General features: G+C 43.3%; 1 protein-coding gene across 6 annotated transcripts in view; it reads left to right on the plus strand.

The window, feature by feature from the left end:
* STAT2 (signal transducer and activator of transcription 2) overlaps positions 1-19,960 on the plus strand; it is a 126,487-nt gene that overhangs the window by 44,647 nt on the left and 61,880 nt on the right. For all 6 annotated transcript variants that reach the window (XM_040341048.1, XM_040341050.1, XM_040341051.1 and 3 more), the window contains 4 exons: positions 1,690-1,838; positions 6,968-7,126; positions 11,213-11,305; positions 15,722-15,781. In XM_040341048.1, the coding sequence (XP_040196982.1) occupies positions 1,690-1,838; positions 6,968-7,126; positions 11,213-11,305; positions 15,722-15,781 (461 nt within the window). The remainder of the gene's footprint in view (positions 1-1,689; positions 1,839-6,967; positions 7,127-11,212; positions 11,306-15,721; positions 15,782-19,960) is intronic.

Below are 19,960 nucleotides of genomic sequence, written 5' to 3' on the forward strand. Positions count from 1 at the left end.
GGAAACTGATTCTGTGGATCAGTTCCATAGATAGAAACAGGGATACGCCGGCGTATCAGTAGATACGATGGCGTATCCCTTTTGTGGATTACCCCCCTGATTCTGAATGTACTTGCCTGCTAAGTTACGACGGCGTAGCCTAAATCGGCGGGCGTAAGGGCGCCTAATTCAAATGTGTTGGGGGGGGGGCGTGTTTAATGTTAATGAGGCTTGACCTCACGTTTTTTACGTTTTTTCTTAAACTGCGCATGCGCCGGGCGCCTACATTCCCAGTACACCGCACCGGTCTATTGATTTCGACGTGGACGTAAACGACGTAAATCCCGATTCGCGGACGACTTACGCAAAAAACGTAAAAATTTCGAATTTTGTGGCGGGAACGGCGGCCATACTTAACATTACTATTCCACTAGGGCCTAGCTCTAACTTTACGCTGCCTATCTCTTACGCAAACGGCGTAAAAGTACTGCGTCGGCCAGGCGTACGTTCGTAAATCGGCGTATCCCCTCATTTACATATTCTACGCCGACCGCAATGGAAGCGCCACCTAGCGGCCATCCAAAATATTGCAATCTAAGATAGGACGGCGCAAGCCGTCGTATCTTAGATATGTTTAAGCGTATCTCTGTTTGAGCATACGCTTAAACATAAGTCGGCGTAGATTCTGAGTTAGGTCGACTTATCTACTGATAAGTCAGCCTAACTCTACCTGAATCTACCTACATGTCTCTCCATACTGTTAGAGCATTGCCACACAGCAGTGCCTGATCCCCAGCTGTTGAAGTAAAGGCAAAGCTTTTTTTTAAGTATTGTATAATTGAGAGGAATTAGACCACCTGTCAGCTTTTTATTGCGGTTTGCATCACAGTTAAGAAAGATTCACCTTCTCTATTTGCCCTGTTTGCTGTTATCATCAAGAATGAAAGTTAAAAAAAAAAAATGTTGGGTTGTCACCAAACAGCAATGTGGGAAATCTTCCAATGGAAACGCTAGTCCTGGTGACAACCAAGGGATCCCCTCATGTTGGAGGAATTTCCTGTCACTTCCTGTTGTGGCTGTGGGACTGGAAGTGATGAAAAATCTCCCCAATGGGATACAGGTGGCAAAAAAAAACTGAGAGGGGTCATACCATTCCCTTACTCTATCCAAAATGGAAAAAAAAAAACGTTGCCTCTACTTTAAATTGGGAGTAAACTCCCATGCTTGTCTTTTAGCTATAGGTAAGGCTTACCTATAGATGCAGTAAATACCTCCTAAACCTGCACCATTTAGGAGATATTTAATTTTGATGGAGCCGGTGCCATCACCATTGCATGCGCTCTAAAGGAATGGCATACTGTGCTGTTCCTTCAGAGTCCTGTGCCATGCACGCATGGGCAGGAGTGATGTCATCGCAGCTTCCGCCATTCACACAGCCAGGGTCCGGAACCCTGAAGGAGGACCGGGTGAGGTCGGCAGTGCCTTCAGTGATGATAGTGCATAGTAAAAAACGATTTAAATGGTATTTAATACACTTTTATTCAATTTGACGTTTTTATGTATATAAGATTCTAGAGATGTGGTCCCCTGCATTAGTTTCATACATCTTGTAAATGCTTTTAATAATAATAATGATGATAAAATGTTAGTGTCTCAGTTGTTTGACTTGGCAGGATATAGTTTAACTCTTATTGTTTTTCTGCACAAAAGGAGGTCCTGAGCCAGATTAAAGAGCTTCTCGGGCTTTGTGAGACCCTTCATGGTTTTCTACAGAAAGAATTGACTGACTGGCTTCAGAGGCAAAAGTTAGAATGCATTGGAGCTGGCACAGACACCTGTCTGAAGCACCTGGAAGGCTGGTAAGCAGGGTGCTGTCTAGTACATGCTGAGTCAATGATAGTAGTTGTTTTTATTTCTAACTTGTTATACATAAAGTTTACTCCCGTCAAAAAATGTATTTCTAGTTTTGGTTAGTATGTGGCATCTGTCAGGATGGATGTGTTCCCATTGGAGAGTTCCACCCTCGATTTTCTGTCCTAGTGAAAAAAAAAGTTTTAAAAGCTGATATAGGCAAAATGTACCCTTGCTGTGTTCCCCCACTGCACTGCAGGAGTTAAATGTTCATTTTGTGTAGGAGTGCATGAATAAAGTGTAATGCAGCGTACACTCAACCGTTTTCCATGACGAGAAAAATGCAATTTTTTTAATTGGTCGTGAAAAAACTGTTGTGTGTATGCTCCAGAGCATTCTTCTCAACGAGAAAAATGCCCGTTAAAAATTTAGAACCTGCTCTATTTTTTCTCGTTGTTTTTCACGTCGTGAAAAACAGTCGTGTGTACGTGGCATAATACTTACTGTAATCCTCACTCCAGCAAGATCCCTCTATTAATGCTCACATACAATTCAGGGTTAAAAGCCCTGCACGTGACAACGGGGAGGGACTCCCCATAACCTGGAGCTTCAGACAGAAGAGAATAGCACTGGAGCATTGAATAAAGTAAGTAATACACCTTATCCCTGCACCCCTAGACGAAACAAACATTTAACCCTTATAGCGCAGGGGGGAAGGGGACCCTCTGCAAGGGTAGATTTTATTTAATTCTTGGACGTCAGCTTTGTCACTAATATCCTAATATATAACAAGGAAATATGTGCGCTACTTAAAACATAAAAAATAAATGTGAAATAAATTGATATTGTGAAAAAATGCAAAAAGTGATAATATATATAAAAAAAAAAATTTAAAAAATGACATTCGAATGTCCCATGCAGAATTCCAGCAAAGTTGTGCAAAAAAAATCTGTGCAAAAAAAATCTGTGCAGATATATGTGAAAAAGTCCTATCTAGGAAACATCCGAACTCAGAAGCTTTAAATCATCTCAGAACACTTGTTGCTAAAAATAAATCAGCTGGCAGGCAACATCTATCCCAGTCAGGAAATGGGTGGCAGCTTACCAGATAGATGGACCCACAAGGGGTCAGCCAGGCACTCAGTGTAGATGTCAATCGCAGGGTCCCGATAGTTGTCCAGGTGCTTCCTTCTCCAGGTCACTCAGGATACAAGCTCAAGGATTCCCCACTTTGAACTCCAGTTGTACTGACATAGCTTAAAACAATTCCACACCGCATATGATAAGTCCTTGAGATCAAAATAAAGCAGCGTGTGCAGTTCCTTCCAGCTTCAGAGCAGACCGATCAGCTGGTGAGCGTGGTGACGTCAGCGATGCTAGGCTCCACCCAACGCGGCGTTTCATCCAATCGGGCTTCTACGGGGAAAGGAGGCGTAGCAGAGGTCCGGTAAAAAAAAATAATTAAAAGACAGCAGCTGCTAACACTGTAGCTGCTGACTTTTACTAAGGACACTTACCTGTCCTAGTCGCCAGCGAAGTCGGCCCCCGCCGAGGCCGATCCTCGATCCTGGCAGCTCCAAGCGCCGCCATCCACAGTAAGGGAAACAGGCAGTGAAGCCGTGCGGCTTCACTGCCCGTTTCCTACTGCGCATGTGCAAGCTGCGCGGTGCTTTGTGAATGGGCCGGCTGCTTTCTGGGATACACACAGTTCCCAGAATGCAGCGTGCCCCATTCACAAGAAGAAACCGAGTGTAGGAGGAGGAAGAGAATCCACCGCGGAGGATGAAGAGGCAGATTCGGGACTTCCGCATAGCAACAGCTATTTAGGGTAAGTAAAACATTTTTATTTTTTTATTTTATTTTTAGATTTTTGGAGGAAATTTTTTTTTCAGGGTGGAACTCCACTTAAGCATCCATTGTCACAATGATAGAAACTGCAGCCTTGTTGGAAGATCATCTCTTCTGCCAAAAAAGATTCCTAAAGTCAAATGTCCTCTAGCCAATAAATGTGTACAGGAAATCTGGAATATTTCTCAAACGCATGCTGGTGGTGGATGGAACTACCCAAATAGCAAGGAATTGTGCTACAAGTTTGAAAATGACTTTCTGCCCTGGTTCACATTAATGCTACTTTAAAATCGTGCTTCTTCGTAGTGCGATTTCAAAGTAGCAAGGTCAGCATGATTTTAGGTGTTACTTGATAGACATCATATGTGTGGCTTTCATGCTCAGATGTCTATTGAAGTCGCACCTGAAATCGGCAAAAGTAGTGCAGGAACTACTTTAGCAAATCGGTGAGGCGCCACAAAATTAGTGTTGCATCAATTGGAACAGTGCCATTGGCTCCAATAGTCTGCGAATTGTCATGCGATTTGATCTCTCAAATCGCATGACAAATCGCTCCAATGTGAACCTAGGCTAAAAGGTATTGCTAGACTTATCAGGCATCACAAGTTTGTTGCACAATTGCAGCAAGTCAGCATTGCATGACTCCAGATCAACTTTCTTTGCAAACATTCTGCAAGTCTGCTGCAAGTTTTGGTTCAGTTATGTTCTGCAATAGTCATCCCACCACAGGGGTCACTGTGGCTGAATTATCATGCTGTAGACTTGCAAAGCTCTTGCTGTAGACTCACCACTCCAACTTTGCTCTTGCTAGAGACTTGCCATTCAAGTTTGCTACAAATTGGAAAAGTGGCAACTAGAACTTTTGCTTCAAGTGCTCTGCAAGTGTACAACCTGCCAGGGAAAATGTGCAGCAAGTTAACAAGACTTATGCCGCGTACACACGACCGTTTTTCAGGTTGTAAAAAATGACGTTTTTTTTTATGTCATTAAAAACGATCGTGTGTAGGCTCCAGAGCATTTTTCAGGACGTAAAAAATGGCCATTAAAAATTTAGAACATGCTCTAATTTTTAACGTTGTCATTTTTTACACTGTCGTTTGAAAAAAACGCGCATGCTCAGAAGCAGAGACGGGAGCGCTCGTTCTGGTAAAACTAGCGTTCGTAATGGAGATGGCACATTCATCACGCTGTAACAGACTAAAAAGCGTGAATGGTCTTTTACTAACACTAAATCAGCAAAAGCCCCAAGGGTGGCGCCATCCGAATGGAACCTTCCCTTTATAGTGCCGTCGTACGTGTTGTACGTCACTGCGCTTTGCTAGAGCATTTTTTTTTTTTCACAATCGTGTGTAGGCAAGGCCGGTTTAACAATAATCGGGTTGAAAAAAACTTAGTTTTTTTCTAGACCTTTAAAAAATTCATTTTTTACAACCCAAAAAACGGTTGTGTGTACGCGGCATTACAGTTCAACACTGCCACAATCTTGTGACAAGTTATCCTTGCTATCTGGGTAGTCTGAATATAGCATTGACAAAGAAACTTGGACAGCAGTTAGTGGTTTCAGATAATCATTCTGTCTTAAAGTGGTTGTAAAGGTAAAGACAAATTACAGCCAGCTACTCTGTTCTATTAATCTATCCTACAGTCAGTGTGTAAATGTTTTGATAAAAGGATGCCTGGAGGGGCCGAGATCCCCCTCTGACGTCAGCTGGGAGGTCATGTGAACGCTGTGCTGACTGCTCAGCCCCTCCCTTAGATGGGGAAAGGAGAGCGTCCAGAGGTCACGTGACTGGCCAGAACAGATCGGAGATCAGGTATTTACAGGCGACATAAAAAAAAAAAACTTTTCACAGTGTAGGATAGAACAAAGGGACTGGCAGTATTTATTGTTTACTTTTACTGCCAGCTAATAATAGCAGCAAGAGGGGGAGGGAGAGAGATGTACACAGAAGCTGACAGGGCGGAAGGGGGGGGGAGAGTAGAACAGTGGGATTACAGAGGCTCGTAAACTGACCATGCTAATCAGGGATCAGCAGTCATGATTATCGTGGTCAACACACACAGCACCAAGCACTGTGCTGTTTAATCTGCTATAAGGGAACAGGAGCTCTTCTAATTCTTTATTTTTTTTATTTTAGGGTTACAACCACTTTAAATATATGTTAAAATTGTTAGTTCTGTTAATGGCATCAACTCAGTATACTGTACATCTCCTGTTAACACTATATGGCTAAAGGTTTATATACACCTGACCATCACACCTACATGAGCTTGGTGGACATCCCATTCTAAAACCATGGTAAAATATGGATTTACCCTCCCCAATTATTCTAGCCTGCTCTTTTCTGTGGAGGCTTTCCACAAGATTTTAAAGTATGCCTGTGTGGATTTGTGACCATTCAACCAAAAGAGAATTTATGAGGTTAGATACTGATGTTGGGTGAGGAGTTGACTCCCAATGTGTGATCCAATTCACCTCAAAGATGACTGAGTAACCTGTATAGTGCTGCAAATGCAAACTAAATTGCCTCATGGCGCTTTTTCCAGCCAGTCTCTGCCTTGTGTCTTCAGAAGAGATGGGTCTTAAGCTTCTTCCTGAATGACAGATGGTTTTCCTCAATGCGGATGTCTGTGGGTAGAGCGTTCCATAGCCGTGGTCCTTGGACTGCAAATCTTCATTCTCCTTTTGATTTGTAGCGGGTCTTGGGGATGTGGAGGAGGTTTTGGTTAGTTGATCGGAGGGGGCGGCCCGGGGTGTAGTGCTTTATTTTCTTGCATAGGTATTGCGGAGTGTTTCCTTGTGTGCATTTGTGAGTGAGGCAGAGGGTCTTAAAAGTGACCCGATCCTTCACAGCCAGCCAATGGAGTGTCCTCAGGCATGGGGTGATCGATTCCCAGGGTTTTTTTTCCGTTACCAGTCTGGCTGCTGTGTTCTGGATGTTCATTATGGTTAAGGTCAGGACCCTGTAAAGGCCATTTGCGTTCATCCACATGAAATATATTAAACTGTATCGTTCTGGACTTTGGGCTTGTATACAGGGACATGCTGGAATTGATAGATTTTCCTGAAACTGTTGACATGAAGCTGAAAGTGCAGAATTGTCTAAAATGTCTTTGGTTGCTGTATCAGAAACAGTACCCTTTATTGGAAACACCTGAACTCAGCCATTTTGAGGGTTGTCCACATATAGTGTGGCTGTGATGGTCAGGGTCCACTAATCTTGACCATATAATATGTTTGCTGAAAAAGTTAATTTATTCTTATTCCATTTCACTTCTCATAACCCAGGATCACAAGGACAGTAGAAGTATTTTTCCATCTGAGGCGTCTTCTTCGTCTTTTAAGTGACCTTGCAATTTTGTTAACTTATGAAGGTGACCTTCTGAAGACTGAGCCAGAAACCTTGCAGTGTAGGCTACATGAAATGTTGTGTAGTCTGCTACAAATGTAAGTATATTTATTCTCACACTGTAGACAAAATAGACAAATTGTAATCACAGTTATTAGACAATACTTTAAAGTCAACATTGTTGTCATACATAAAAGACATGCCGGGGGTTTACAGCCACATCTAAAATCAAGCACACTGAAATACAATATAAATCTAGGATACCGACTATGCCAGCTCAAGAATGAAAAGCAGGGTGTTTCGGGTCTGAAGGAGTCCCAGGTAACTGTCGTGGTGTCAATCCTTGCATGGCCGTACAACTCACAGTGGACATCTGGGCTTCTTAAAGCGGAGTTCCGGACACAATTTCACTTTTTAAATATAAATACCCCTGTAATACACAAGCTTAATGTATTCTAGTAAAGTTAGTCTGTAAACTAAGGTCCGTTTTGTTAGGTTGTTACAGCATTTAGACACTTTATAAAATAGAAATTGACTGGGGCCATCTTAAGTGTGGGCATCATGAAGCCAGACTGTATGACTTCCTGGATTTCAGCCTTGCAAATCTCGCACATGCTCAGTGCTGCACAAGCAGTGTCAGATCAGGTTTCAGCACCTGTGCTGTCCAAGTCACATGATTCTTTGAGACTGGGGAGTGCACAGACTCCTGGAAAGTTACACCCACTACATTCCCAGGAGTCTGTGCGGTGTAGGTTAGGAAGCATTAAGCACCTAGGTGCAGGAAGTGGGAAGATTAACTATTCTGCCTAGCAACAACACTTTGAAGGCATCTAAAAAAAAAACGTTTTTTTCGTAAAGGACTAATGACATTTTTTTAAAACTACTGATGTAATTTTATATTTATGGGTGGAACTCCACTTTAATTCCTTAAATAGACTGGATCAGCAGGGCAGGGAACTGTATGTCACAGCATACACTGATGTTCCTGCAATTGTCGGATATAATGCATGAAAAGTCTCCGGTGTAGGTATCGGCAGTCCAAAATGCCAAATTAATGATCTATGCAAGATGAAATTAAGAAAAAAAAATTGATGCCTATGTATTTAGTAAAAACAGTGATCACTGATTTAGGCCCCTTTTACATTGGTGCCTCCGCTAAGCGGAATTCGCTTGCTCAGTGGGGGATCTCCCTGCTGATCCCCACTGAGCAGGGTGGTTACAGATCCTTGTCTGCTCCGATATGCAGACACTGACGCAGTCCCGACAAACAAAAGGACTACTGATAAGGCGCTAGGAGATGCACTATATTTTGTCATAAGTATTGGGACGCCTGCCTTTACACCAAGGGTGCTCAGCCTGGGGCCCGCGGGGCCACATTTGGCCCTCAGAGCACTATGATGTGGCCCTCGACTTTAAACCAGGGAAGCGCTTGCCTGGGTTCAACAACCTGTTGCTGGCGATCAGGTCTTGCTGACCCGCCATGCCAGAGCATGAGAGTGCATAGAGCCTCCTTAGTAGCTCCGACTCCTGTCCCATGTGGCTTGATGTCAAATGCATTTTGCCTGGGTCCTTTCTAGCAGCCTGAAGAGCGATGCCATGTATTAAGCATCACATACACTGCACTTTTGTAATGGGCATATTGGCACCTATAAAAGGTTTAACAACTATTAGGCTGCTTACACTGATCCGCGGGTGCAGAGCAGTGCTACTGCGGGTTAGCTGCACTGAGCCATAGATTTCTATTTTATCTTGCGGGTTAAGTGTGTTTTTTGAAAGCGCATGAAAACTCCTACATTCCAGTGTAAAAGCAGTCTTATAGAGCACTTGGGACAGTAAGGGCTTGTCTACATTCATGGTTTGGGGGGGCGTAAATCCCCATAGTTGAGACGTGTTTTTACTGCATATCGCAACCACTGGTGTAGCATTAGGGGTCACAATGTTGACCCTGCCCCGCACGCCAGGGGGCTGTAGGACCTCCCTGTCGCATTCTGACAAGAGGGCAGCGGGGGTGACATACACAGGAGCCGATCCTCTTAATTTTCCTTCTTTTAACCACTCAAAGCCTACTTTTCCTCCTCTCCCTTCCACTGTCATTCAGCAGCTGTAAAGGGAAAATGTTCATTATGCTATTCAAAAAAATAAAAATAATGAAATTCTGAACCATTTAATTTCATTGTGGCCCGCGATCGGTTACCAAATCACTTAAAGTGGAAGTTCTCCCTAAAAAAAAATGCTAACAATACATTGAGAAGACTGATTACACTGCGGGTATGCTGTTTTTTTTTTTCTTTTTCGTACATACCTCGTTATCGCCGTTTCATCCCTCGGCTTCCGGGTATGATTCTTGCGGGTCTGGGCGTTCCTAGTTGATTGACGTTCCTCCGACCAACGCATACTGCGCGTCACGACTTTCCGAAAGAAGCCGAACGTCCCTGCTCAGGCGCCGTATAGAGCCGACTCTATACGGCGCCTGCGCAATGACGTTCGGCTTCTGTCGGAAATTTTGTGACGCGCAGTATGCGTCGGTCGGAGAAACTTCAATCAACTTGGAACGCCCAGTCCAGCAAGAATCATACACGGAAGCCGAGGGATGAAACGGCGATAACGAGGTATGTACGAAAAAGAAAAAAACAGCATACCCGTAGTGTAATCAGTCTTCTCAATGTATTGTTAGAAATTTTTTTTAGGGAGAACTTCCACTTTAAGTGGCCCTCGCTCTTCAAAAAGTTGAGCACCCCTGCTTTACACGCACATTAACTTATATGTATGTATGTATGTATGTATGTATGTGTGTGTGTGTGTGTGTGTGTGTGTGTATCTATATATATATATATATATATATATATATATATAATATAGATTTACCAGGCAAGAAAGGTAACATACAGCATCAAATTCCAATACAAAAATATGTATGCAAGTGGTACTCTTCAAGAGAACAAAAAAAAATACAATACATTAATATACAAAATGATCAACCCCTATACCTCCTACAACCACCTATAATCTGCAAAAAATGCATTAAGGTAAAAAAAAAAGTCTGTCTTTACAATCACTTTTAAAGTGATTGTAAAGTCTATTTTTTTTCTATAAATATAACCAACATGTTATGCTTACCTGCTCTTTTCAGTGGATTTGTGCAGTGCAGCCCAGATCCTCCTCTTCTCTGGTCCCTCTTCGCTGCTCCTGGCCCCTCCCTCCTGTCGAGTCCCCCCACAACAAGCAGCTTGCTATGGGGGCACCCAAGCCCATTCAGACATGGAGCCGCGGTCCAGCCCCGCCTCTCTCTCTCCTGATTGGCTGACTGATTTTAACAGCAGCGGGAGCCAATGGCGCTACTGCTGCGTTTTAGCCAATCAGATGGGAGAGTCCTGGACGGCTGAGACAATTGTGGAAATTGCTGGACATAGATGGGGCTTGGGTAAGTATTAGGGGGGGGGGGGGCAAAGGAGGGCTGCTGCACACAGAGGGCTTTTTATCTTAATGCATAGAATGCATTAAAGCATTTTGTTAACCTGAAAAAAATGAAAGATTATGTTCCTTTAAAGCATTTTATACAGCACAGTGCTTGTGCGATGTCATTTGGCCTCCTGTATCACCTGAAATACCTGGCTGATCCTGCCTGGTTCAGCCCTCCCCTTTTGCGAACTGAATTGAATCTTCCTCACCTTGCCAGGGGAGAAAAATGTAAACAAACAAGTGTGTGAATGTAAGAAAAGAGAGGAAAAAAATAGCTAGATCAAGGTATTATCTAGATCAGCATCAGAATTGCATACAGACAATCGGATTTTGGTTGAAATTTCCGACCAAAATCTCACATTAGACTTTTCTTGTCGGAATTTCCGATCGTGTGTTCGCGGCATAAGGTTTTTTTTTTCATTCACACAAAGAGGGGTGGATAAATCTGATTCCCATTCATCCTGAGACCTTGTATTCTGACTGCAGCATCCACCACTGTCAGAATACACTGATCAGAAGTTGCAGCTGTTGGTCGAGAACAGTTTTCCAGCATGTCCCTTTAACAGAATTTGGTCAAACTGGGATGCAATTTGTCTAGTATCTGCTGAACCGGATGTATTATGATCAATGTATGGCCAGTTTTACACCTCATTAGTGATTCTTCTTAATTCTTGTTTTGTCTGAACAGAATGACAATTACAGGGTCTCTGCATTCTTGCTTTTAGATCTTTTGTGGTAGATAAACAGCCAACTATGCCGTACCCTTGTAAGCGAGCATTGGTTTTGAAGACCAGCCAACAATTCTCTGTGAGAGCCAGGTGAGTCCTAGTTATGTCCACTGGAATGGGTTGTGCAGGGTACGTAATCTTATTACATGTGGTCCTGTTTTTTCTACCTAGCTAAAAATGTGCCACAAAGTCTGTCTTTCAGTAGCTTTTTATTCAGTCAAACAAACAGTCTCTCGCTATGTTCGGTGACAGAAGCTGTAAGTACCGAAGTTTTAAATATCAAGGCCCGGATTCACAGACACAGACATATTTACGCCGCCGTAGCGTATTTCCTTTACGCTACGCCGACGCAGCGCAGAGAGGCAAGCACTGAATTCACAAAGCCAGTGCTTCCAAATCTGCGCTGGGTTTCCAAGGCGTAAGTGTCCGTAAGTGGAAGTGGGCGTGAGCCATGCTAATGAGGCGTGACCCCATGCAAATGATGGGCCGAGCGCCAGACAGATACGTATCGCCAACTGCGCATGCACCGTCCCGTGGGTGCATCTCAGTGCGCATGCTCACAATCACGTCGGAACAACTGCCTAAGATACGTCGGATCACTGCCTACGGCGTGAACGTAACCTACGCCTAGTCATATTCACGTCTTACGTAAAATACGTCAGCTTGAGTTCCCTGGTGAAGCCCTTTGCATGGATGCTGCTGAGTTACACCTCCTTTATGGGGCATAACTTTACGCCGGACGTAGGACTTTACGCGCACTGCGTCGGACGGACGTGCGTTTGTTCGTAAATCGGCGTATCTCCCTCATTTGCATATGTGAATAGAAAATCTATGTGAGCGCCAAATACGTCCAGCGTAATATGCGCCCACTCTACGCCGGCGTAGGCAAGTTACGTCGGTCGGATGAAGCCTATTTTCTGGCGTATCTTTTGTTTGTGGGCACGGCGCACAGATACGACGGCGCATATTTGCACTTACGCGGCGTATCTCGAGATACGTCGGCGCAAGTGCTTTGTGAATCCGGGCCGATGTCTACAGGATGGTAAGGCCTGGCTGCTGTTTGTCCCACCCGGAAAGGTGGGACAAAAAGCCAGAAACCATAATCCAATACATTAAAACCAAAAGCGCTCAGGGTCCTCCCCAATCCAAACCAACAGTTAAATATTCCTCAAGTTGAAAAGATACAGGAGAAGGAATGTCACCACAAGTCACAAAGTATTTTTTGTAAAAGCACACCAAATGACCTTTTAGAGATTGGTGTGCTTTTAAAATAAATACTTTATGACTTTTTAAATTGTGGAGACATTCCTTCCCCTGTATATTGAATTTATTGTATTTTTATTTGTTTTTTTTTTTGTGTATTGGAATACGGTTTCAACCTATAAGTTCAATATATACGATCAGTTCTTTGAAGATTTTTTGCTGGGTTCTTATAAGTTTCACCACACCATTTTGGTCCTGTTGTCAGCAAGAGCTGGCTCAACCCTTTTTGATGCCCAAGTGTGCTGAGCCGTAGAATTGTAAATTGAATGACTGGCAGTCCTTCAAGAACACATGATTAACATTTTGTCTTTTTAGAAGTTACATCAAATAAAACACCAAGTCATTTTGGTTTTAGCTGGATGTGACACGCTCATTTTTATGAGTTTTACTCCTCTGAACCTAGAATAAGTAGCCTATAAAAGCCAGTGGATCAGTATGACAGCCAGGCATTTATCTTCCTTTTAAGGAAAGGCACTTGTTTTCACCACCTTTTGTCCAAATAAACAGATGGCTTGGGTTCAACTGTGATCAGGTGCAGGGGTGTATTTAGGTTTTGTGCTGCCCTAGGCCTGACTAAACTCGCGCACCCCCTCATTTAAATATGACCCACCCTTTCTGTTTAAGACCCACCCTAAAAAATTTGAGTGGGGACACTAGTTCTGAGGGGCTGGGGGGGGGGGGGGGGCAATGGATTCCCTTAATTTACATAGATTTCCTCTCACTTCCTGTTTGGCTATGGGGCATGAAGTGAAGGGAAATCTCTGCAATGGGACAGGGATGGTAAAAAATACACTGACGGGCTATAACTCTCCCTTTACTCTATCCAAAATGGATCTAAAATTTATTTTAAGCACAAATTTCTGATAATGTTATGGAGAGCACTAAGATGGACTAATTTGCCTCTCAGCTCAGTCCTGCCCATAAGACTGCCACAACACTAACAGTGTAGTGCAAGCCGGCGGGGACTCTTTCTGTGCTGCCCCCCTGCAAAGTGCTGCCCTAGGCCTGGGCCTTGTTGGCCTAGGCCAGGATACAGCACTGATCAGGTGTACCACTATGATGATCATGAAAGGAACAGGCACACTGTATACTGTCACCCTAAGGCCCCTTTCAGATGGATTTTCCAATCAGGTCTGCCTGTCAGTTTTTTAGGTGGACCTGATCAGAAGGTCCATGCATCTCTATGGAAGGTGGATGTAAATGGACTTGTGTCCGTTTACATCTGCCTAACTCCTGGTCCGATCGAGTCTGCTAAAACAACGCTGAGGCCTGCATCCTCTTCTGTTTTGGGTGGACCGGATTGGAGGTAGCCGGGTGTAAATGGAAAGCAGAGTCTGTTTACTCCCACCCACCCATAGAGCAGAGCGGAGTCTCTCCGTGTCCGCTCTGCATAAATTGAGCAGACATGGATGTAACATCTGTCCTGCTCTGCTCCGCTCCAATCAGCAGGGGATCAACTTGCAGATTCCCTGCTGATAGGAACAGAATCCACCCTGTGTGAAAGGAGCCGAAATTCAAAAATACATATATTAGGCAACATTGGAGGGCCCCTTACTGCCCACAGAAATGTAAACTACAGCTGGGGTTGGATAGAAGGCTCCATCAGATCACGTCTTCAATTTTGTGTAACAGCTCCCCTCCAAAGGAATGTCAAAACCTGCTAAGTTTTATTGCCAATGCCATCTTTCAGAAAACTTTCTGCAGTCCCGCAGACAGTTTATGCTTTAAAGATGTCCACATAGGTAGAAATTAGAGCAGAAAAACTGCTGCATGCCCGGCCCAATTCTGGTAGCACATGTGGTAGCCTCAGTCAACGCTTCTCCGCAAACCATGGAGCTGCCACATATACATTTACTACTAGAAATGAGTCGGGAGTGCATCAGTTTTCTGCTTTTGATCTTCTTACGCTAATTGATGTGTGATATCTTGCTTCAGCATCCCTATTCCTGAGCACCAATGGGACAGAGCATCTCTGCTTGCAGCAGCACCACTAAGCCAATATGGGTCCCACATAGGGAGAAATAGTACAGAATCAATTCCGCCACATGTACACATGTGATGTTACCTGCACAACTCGGTAAAGCCATTAAAATTCATCTTGTTTGGGAACTGGATCGCACACTCCTCAGTGTGCTATCAAACGATTACGTGCAGCAGTTTAGGTGCCTATTTTTATTATTTATTATCATTTTCCTTAGAGTGCCATTAATTCAGGAGTCTTCAAAGCAAGGAATATGATTGCAGAAAAACTGTTCTTTGAAAGATTTGGGTGTTATAGCCTTCATTCACCCCTGAGCAGAGCATAGGCAACAGAACTGGAACCACGGGTGGGCAGGAGGGGTGGCTGCCCTGGGCAATGTGGTGTCCTGGAAGGGGCGAGGGGCACCACAATGCGATTGGGGGTGGGGGTTTTTGTTGGAAGGGGGAATTTGAGAGATAGCAGGAGGTAAGAATTGTTCTATGAGGGGAAATTTGGGGAGGTTGCATAGTTACATAGTAGTTGAGGTTGAAAAAAGACACAAATCCATCAAGTCCAACCTATGTGTGTGATTATATGTCTGTATTACATTGTATATCCCTGTATGTTGTAGTCATTCAGGTGTGCTAGGAGGGGTGATTTGGGGGAGAATTGTGTTGAAAGGATGGATGGAGGAAGAGTATCTGTGCTAGGAGGGTTGATTTGGGGGGTTTGTGCTAGAAAAGGTAATATGGTTGGGGGGGGGGAGATTTGTGCTAGGAGGAGACTTTTTTGGGGGGAGGGGGATTATTGCTGGTAGGGATGTTTGTGGGGCATCATTTGTGCTAGGAGGGGACATTTGAGGGGGGGGGGATTTGTGCTAGGATGAAAGATTGGGGGAGGATTTGTGCTTTGAGGGTACATCTGAGGGATAGAGGACTTGTGCTAGGAAGGGGGAATTTTATTTGGGGGGGGGGTTGATTGTGCTGGGAACATATGTGGAATGAGAAGAACTTATGCTTAGGGGGTAAGCATGCAGATTAGTGCTCAATTTTTGCTGATGCGTGATGCTCATACATCTTTGGGGGGGGGATTGGCATGTTCGTCCTGGGCTCTAGATGATTTTTTCCTGGCACTGATAGGAAAGCCATATTCTTGGTGATTTTAAAGTTTTATTCAGGTGTCTTACAGACAAATTACATTTAAATCCACTCTTAGAGGATTACAGTAACTTTATTGTTTTCTTTTATATAAATGTGAATGTCTTCATGTTTTTCCCCTGTTAGACTGCTTGTGAATCTTCCTGAACTCCAGAACAACATGAAGGCTTTATGCACAATTGATAAGTATGTTTTACAAGTCTCAAAACTTGAAGAAACATTTTATGTACTTGTCATTTTTTATATAAGAAACAATGGACTTTAGATTAAAATATTGTAATATTTGAAATGCCTATTATTAATGTATTGGTCCCTTTCTGCCTGTATTTCCAAAACGTGCTAAAATCACAGCAAAATGTGCAATGCATGTTTGGAAGCTATTCACGTCAGTGATTGTTGCGCAGAAAAACACGAATTTAAAGAGGAGTTCCACTGGAAAAAAAAAGACAATTTAAAGTCAACAGCTACAAAAAAGTGTAGATGCTGACTTTTAAAAATCAGACGCACACCTGTCCCACGGTCCAGTGATGCAGACGTACAATGCCCACTCCTTTCCACGGTGCCAGCATTCTTACTGTGAACACCCGGCTGTGGCTTCACAGCTGGGCGCGAGCCGCGCTGTGAATGGCCAGGCAATCTTCTGGGACCTGTGACGTGGAGCCCCGGGAGGAAGTGGGAGCTGGATGCCTCCCCCCAAAAAGATTACATGCCAAATGTGTCATGCCATTGGGTCACCATCACTTAAAGCAGAAGTTCAATTTTTGGGTGGAACTCCGCTTTAAACCTAGTGAAAACCTCATCTCACAAAAAGGTGAATGAGCTTTTTTTGCACGACAAACACCCATATGCAGCCCATTTGCAGAAACGTGTGCAAATTGCTCACATAAAACCACAAGCTAAAACGTGAGTTCCCACTACATGAAGTGTAAATGGGACCTTAAAGCCTAAGTTTATTTTGCTTATTTTTGCCTTTCCTGACCGCCTACTTCATCAACATGCTGCTGAAATTTTTATCTAAAAATGTTAAATATAATCAAAAAGTTTATTTCAGTAATTCAATTAAAAAAGTGAAAGTCATATATTATATAGATTCATTACACACAGAAAGATAGATATATTTCAAGCATTTTTCTTTTAGTTTTGATATTCTTACAGCTAGTGAAAACCCAAGATTCAGTAGGCCATTAAAAAAAAAAAAAACATTAAACCAGGTATTGGTACTTTTGAAAATGTAGGCAGGTGCCAAGTCCTACTGAAAAATTAAATCTGCATATCCATAAAGCTGGTCAGCAGAGGGAAGCCTGAAGTGCTCTAGAATGTCCTGGTAGATGGCTGTGCTGACTTTGGACTTGATAAAACGCAATGGACCAACACCAGCAGATAACGTGGCTCCCCAAATCATCACTGACTGTGCAAACTTCACACTGAACCTCATGCAACTTGAATTCTATGCCTCTCCACTCTTCCCCCAGACTTTGGGACCTTGATTTCCAAATAAAATGCAAAAATGTACTTTCTTTAATAAAGAGGACTTTAAACCACTGAGCTAAGCCTTTTTTCTCCTTAGCCCAGGTAAGACACTTCTGACGTTGTGTCTGGTTCAGAAGTGGCTTCACACAAGACGTGCTCCAGTTGTAGTCCATGTCTTGGAAACATCTGTATGTGGTGGCTTTTGAAACACTGACACCAGCTGTAGTCAACTCCTTGTGAATCTTCCCTAAATCTTTGAATGGCCTTTGATTCACAATCTCCTCAAGGCTGTGGTTATTCTCGTGGCTTGTGCACCTTTTTCTACCACACTTTTTCCTTCCACTCAACTTTCCATTAATGTGCTTGGATACAGCACTCTGTGAACAGCCAGCTTCTTTAGCATTGATCTTTTGTGACTTGCCCTCTTTTCGGAGGGTATCAATGACTGTCTTCTGAACAACTGTCAGGTCAGCAGTCTTCCCCATGATTGTATACCCTACTGAACCAGGCTGAAAGACCATATAAAGGCCCAGGAAACCTTTTACAGGTGTTTTGATTTAATGGACTGATTGGAGTGTGACACCATGAGTCTACAATATTGAACTTTTTCACAATATTCGAATTTACTGAGATACTGAATTTTGAGTTTTCACTAGCTGTAAGCCATAATCGTCAAAATCAAAATAAATAAATGCTTGAAACATATCTCTGTGTAATGAATCTATATAATATATATATTTCACTTTTTGAATGGATTACCAAAATAAATTAACTTTTTGATGATATTGTAATTTTTTAGATGCACCTGTATATCTTTAGGTGTTATCAAAACTGAGGTTCTTTCATTTTTCAAAGCACAGCAAGCAGATCATGGCTGGTGGGAGGGACCAGCAGGGTGCTTTGAAGAGCTTCATGAAAATATCACAGAACTCTGTTGCAGTACTTCTCTCAAGAGCTTTCAGCCCTGATGAAAGCAGCAGACTGCTTCTTAAAAATAGGATTTTTAGACAGCTAACCTGTAAAATCCTTTTCTTGGAGTCACCACGGGACACAGAGACTTATGCCGCATACACACGATCAGTCAAACCGATGAGAACGGCCTGATGGACCATTTTCATCAGACCAAACCAATCGTGTGTAGGCCCCATCGGTTATTTATCCATCGGTTAAAAAAATTCAATCTTGCTTTAAATTTAACCAATGAATACCTACCCGATAGAAAAAAAACGATTGTTTGTAGGCACGTCCATCGGTTAAAAATCCACGCATGCTCAGAATCAAGTCGACGCATGCTTGGAAGCATTGAACTTTGTTTTTTTCAGCACATCGTTGTGTTTTACGTCAACGCGTTCTGACACGATCAGTTTTTTAACTGATGGTGTGTAGGCACGACTGACCATCAGTCAGCTTCATCGGTTAACCGATGGAAAAATCCACCAGACCGTTTTCATTGGATGGACCGATCGTGTGTACGCGGCATAAGTCTTTACATAATGGGTTATATGCTCACCAGAGGTGATTGGACACTGGCACAACCAATCAGAGTCAGTTCCCCTCCATATAGCCCCTCCCATACGGGAAGTATCTCAGTTCTGTAGCAAAGCAATAAGGTTTTCCCATAAGAAGGGGGGGGACCTCTGTGTCCCGTGGTGTACTCCAAGAAAAGGATTTTACAGGTAAGCTGTCTAAAAATCCTATTTTCTTTATCATACACCACGGGACACAGAGACTAAAGTCTTCACATAATGGGATGTCCTAGAGCAATGCTCCCATATGAAAGGGGGGAGACACGGATCAAGCAGGCCGACCAGGACCAGAAGCTCTATACCGCTGCCTGCAGTACACTTTGCCCGAAGGCTGCATCCTCCTGTCCTCTCACGTCCACTTGATAGAATTTGGAAAATGTGTGCACTGAGGACCAAGTTGCAGCTTTACAGATCTGAGTCACTGAAGCCTGGTGGTGCACTTCCCATGAAGCACTTATTGCCCTGGTTCAGTGCACCCTAACAGAAAAGGGAGGAATCCGATTCTTTAAACCATAGGCTTGAAAGATTGTCTGTCCACCTGGAGATAGTGGATCTAGACGCTGCTTGTCCCTCTTTGGGACCATCCGGCAAAACAAAACATCTGTTTTGCGTATCTGAGCGGTTGCCTACAGATACACCTTTACTGCTCTCACGAGATCTAGAGAGTGTAATAACTTCTCCTCCGCTGTCTGCGGAACCCGGAAAAAAAGGAAGGCAGAACAATGTCCTGATTTAAATGAAAGGACAACACCACCTTAGGTAAAAAAGCAGGATGGGGTCGTAGTACAATTTTGTCTTTATGACAAACTAAATAAGGCTCCTTGCAAGAAAGAGCTTCTAATTCAGATAGTCTTCTAGCTGAAGAGATAGCAATCAGAAACGCCAACTTCCTGCTTAAGAGAATCAGCGGAATGTCGCAAATAGGTTCAAAAGGTTGCTTCTGCAACACTGACAATACTAGATTCAGATCCCATGGGCATAAGGGGGATTTAACTGGTGGATTGATCCGCAGTACCCCCTGAATGAAGGCCCTCATTAGGGAATGAGATGCCAGAGGCCTTTGAAAAAAGACTGATAGAGACGATATTTGACCCTTAATGGTACTAAGGGCCAATTTCATATCCACGGCTAGCTGGCAAAAGGCAAGAATCCTACTAATGTCATGTCTTTGAGGATTCCGTTTGTTGGTTTCACACCATGAAACATATGCTTTTCAGACTCTATAGTAAATAAGTCTGGAGGCTGGCTTTCTGGCATTAATAAGTGTAGAAAGCACTGGACCTGAGATCCCTCTCTTCTTCAGAATGTGGGTCTCAACAGCCACACCGTCAAACTTAGCATTTGTAAGGAAAGATGGAACACTGGTCCT

Source organism: Rana temporaria, chromosome 2, assembly GCF_905171775.1.
Source record: "Rana temporaria chromosome 2, aRanTem1.1, whole genome shotgun sequence".
NCBI lineage: Eukaryota > Metazoa > Chordata > Amphibia > Anura > Ranidae > Rana > Rana temporaria.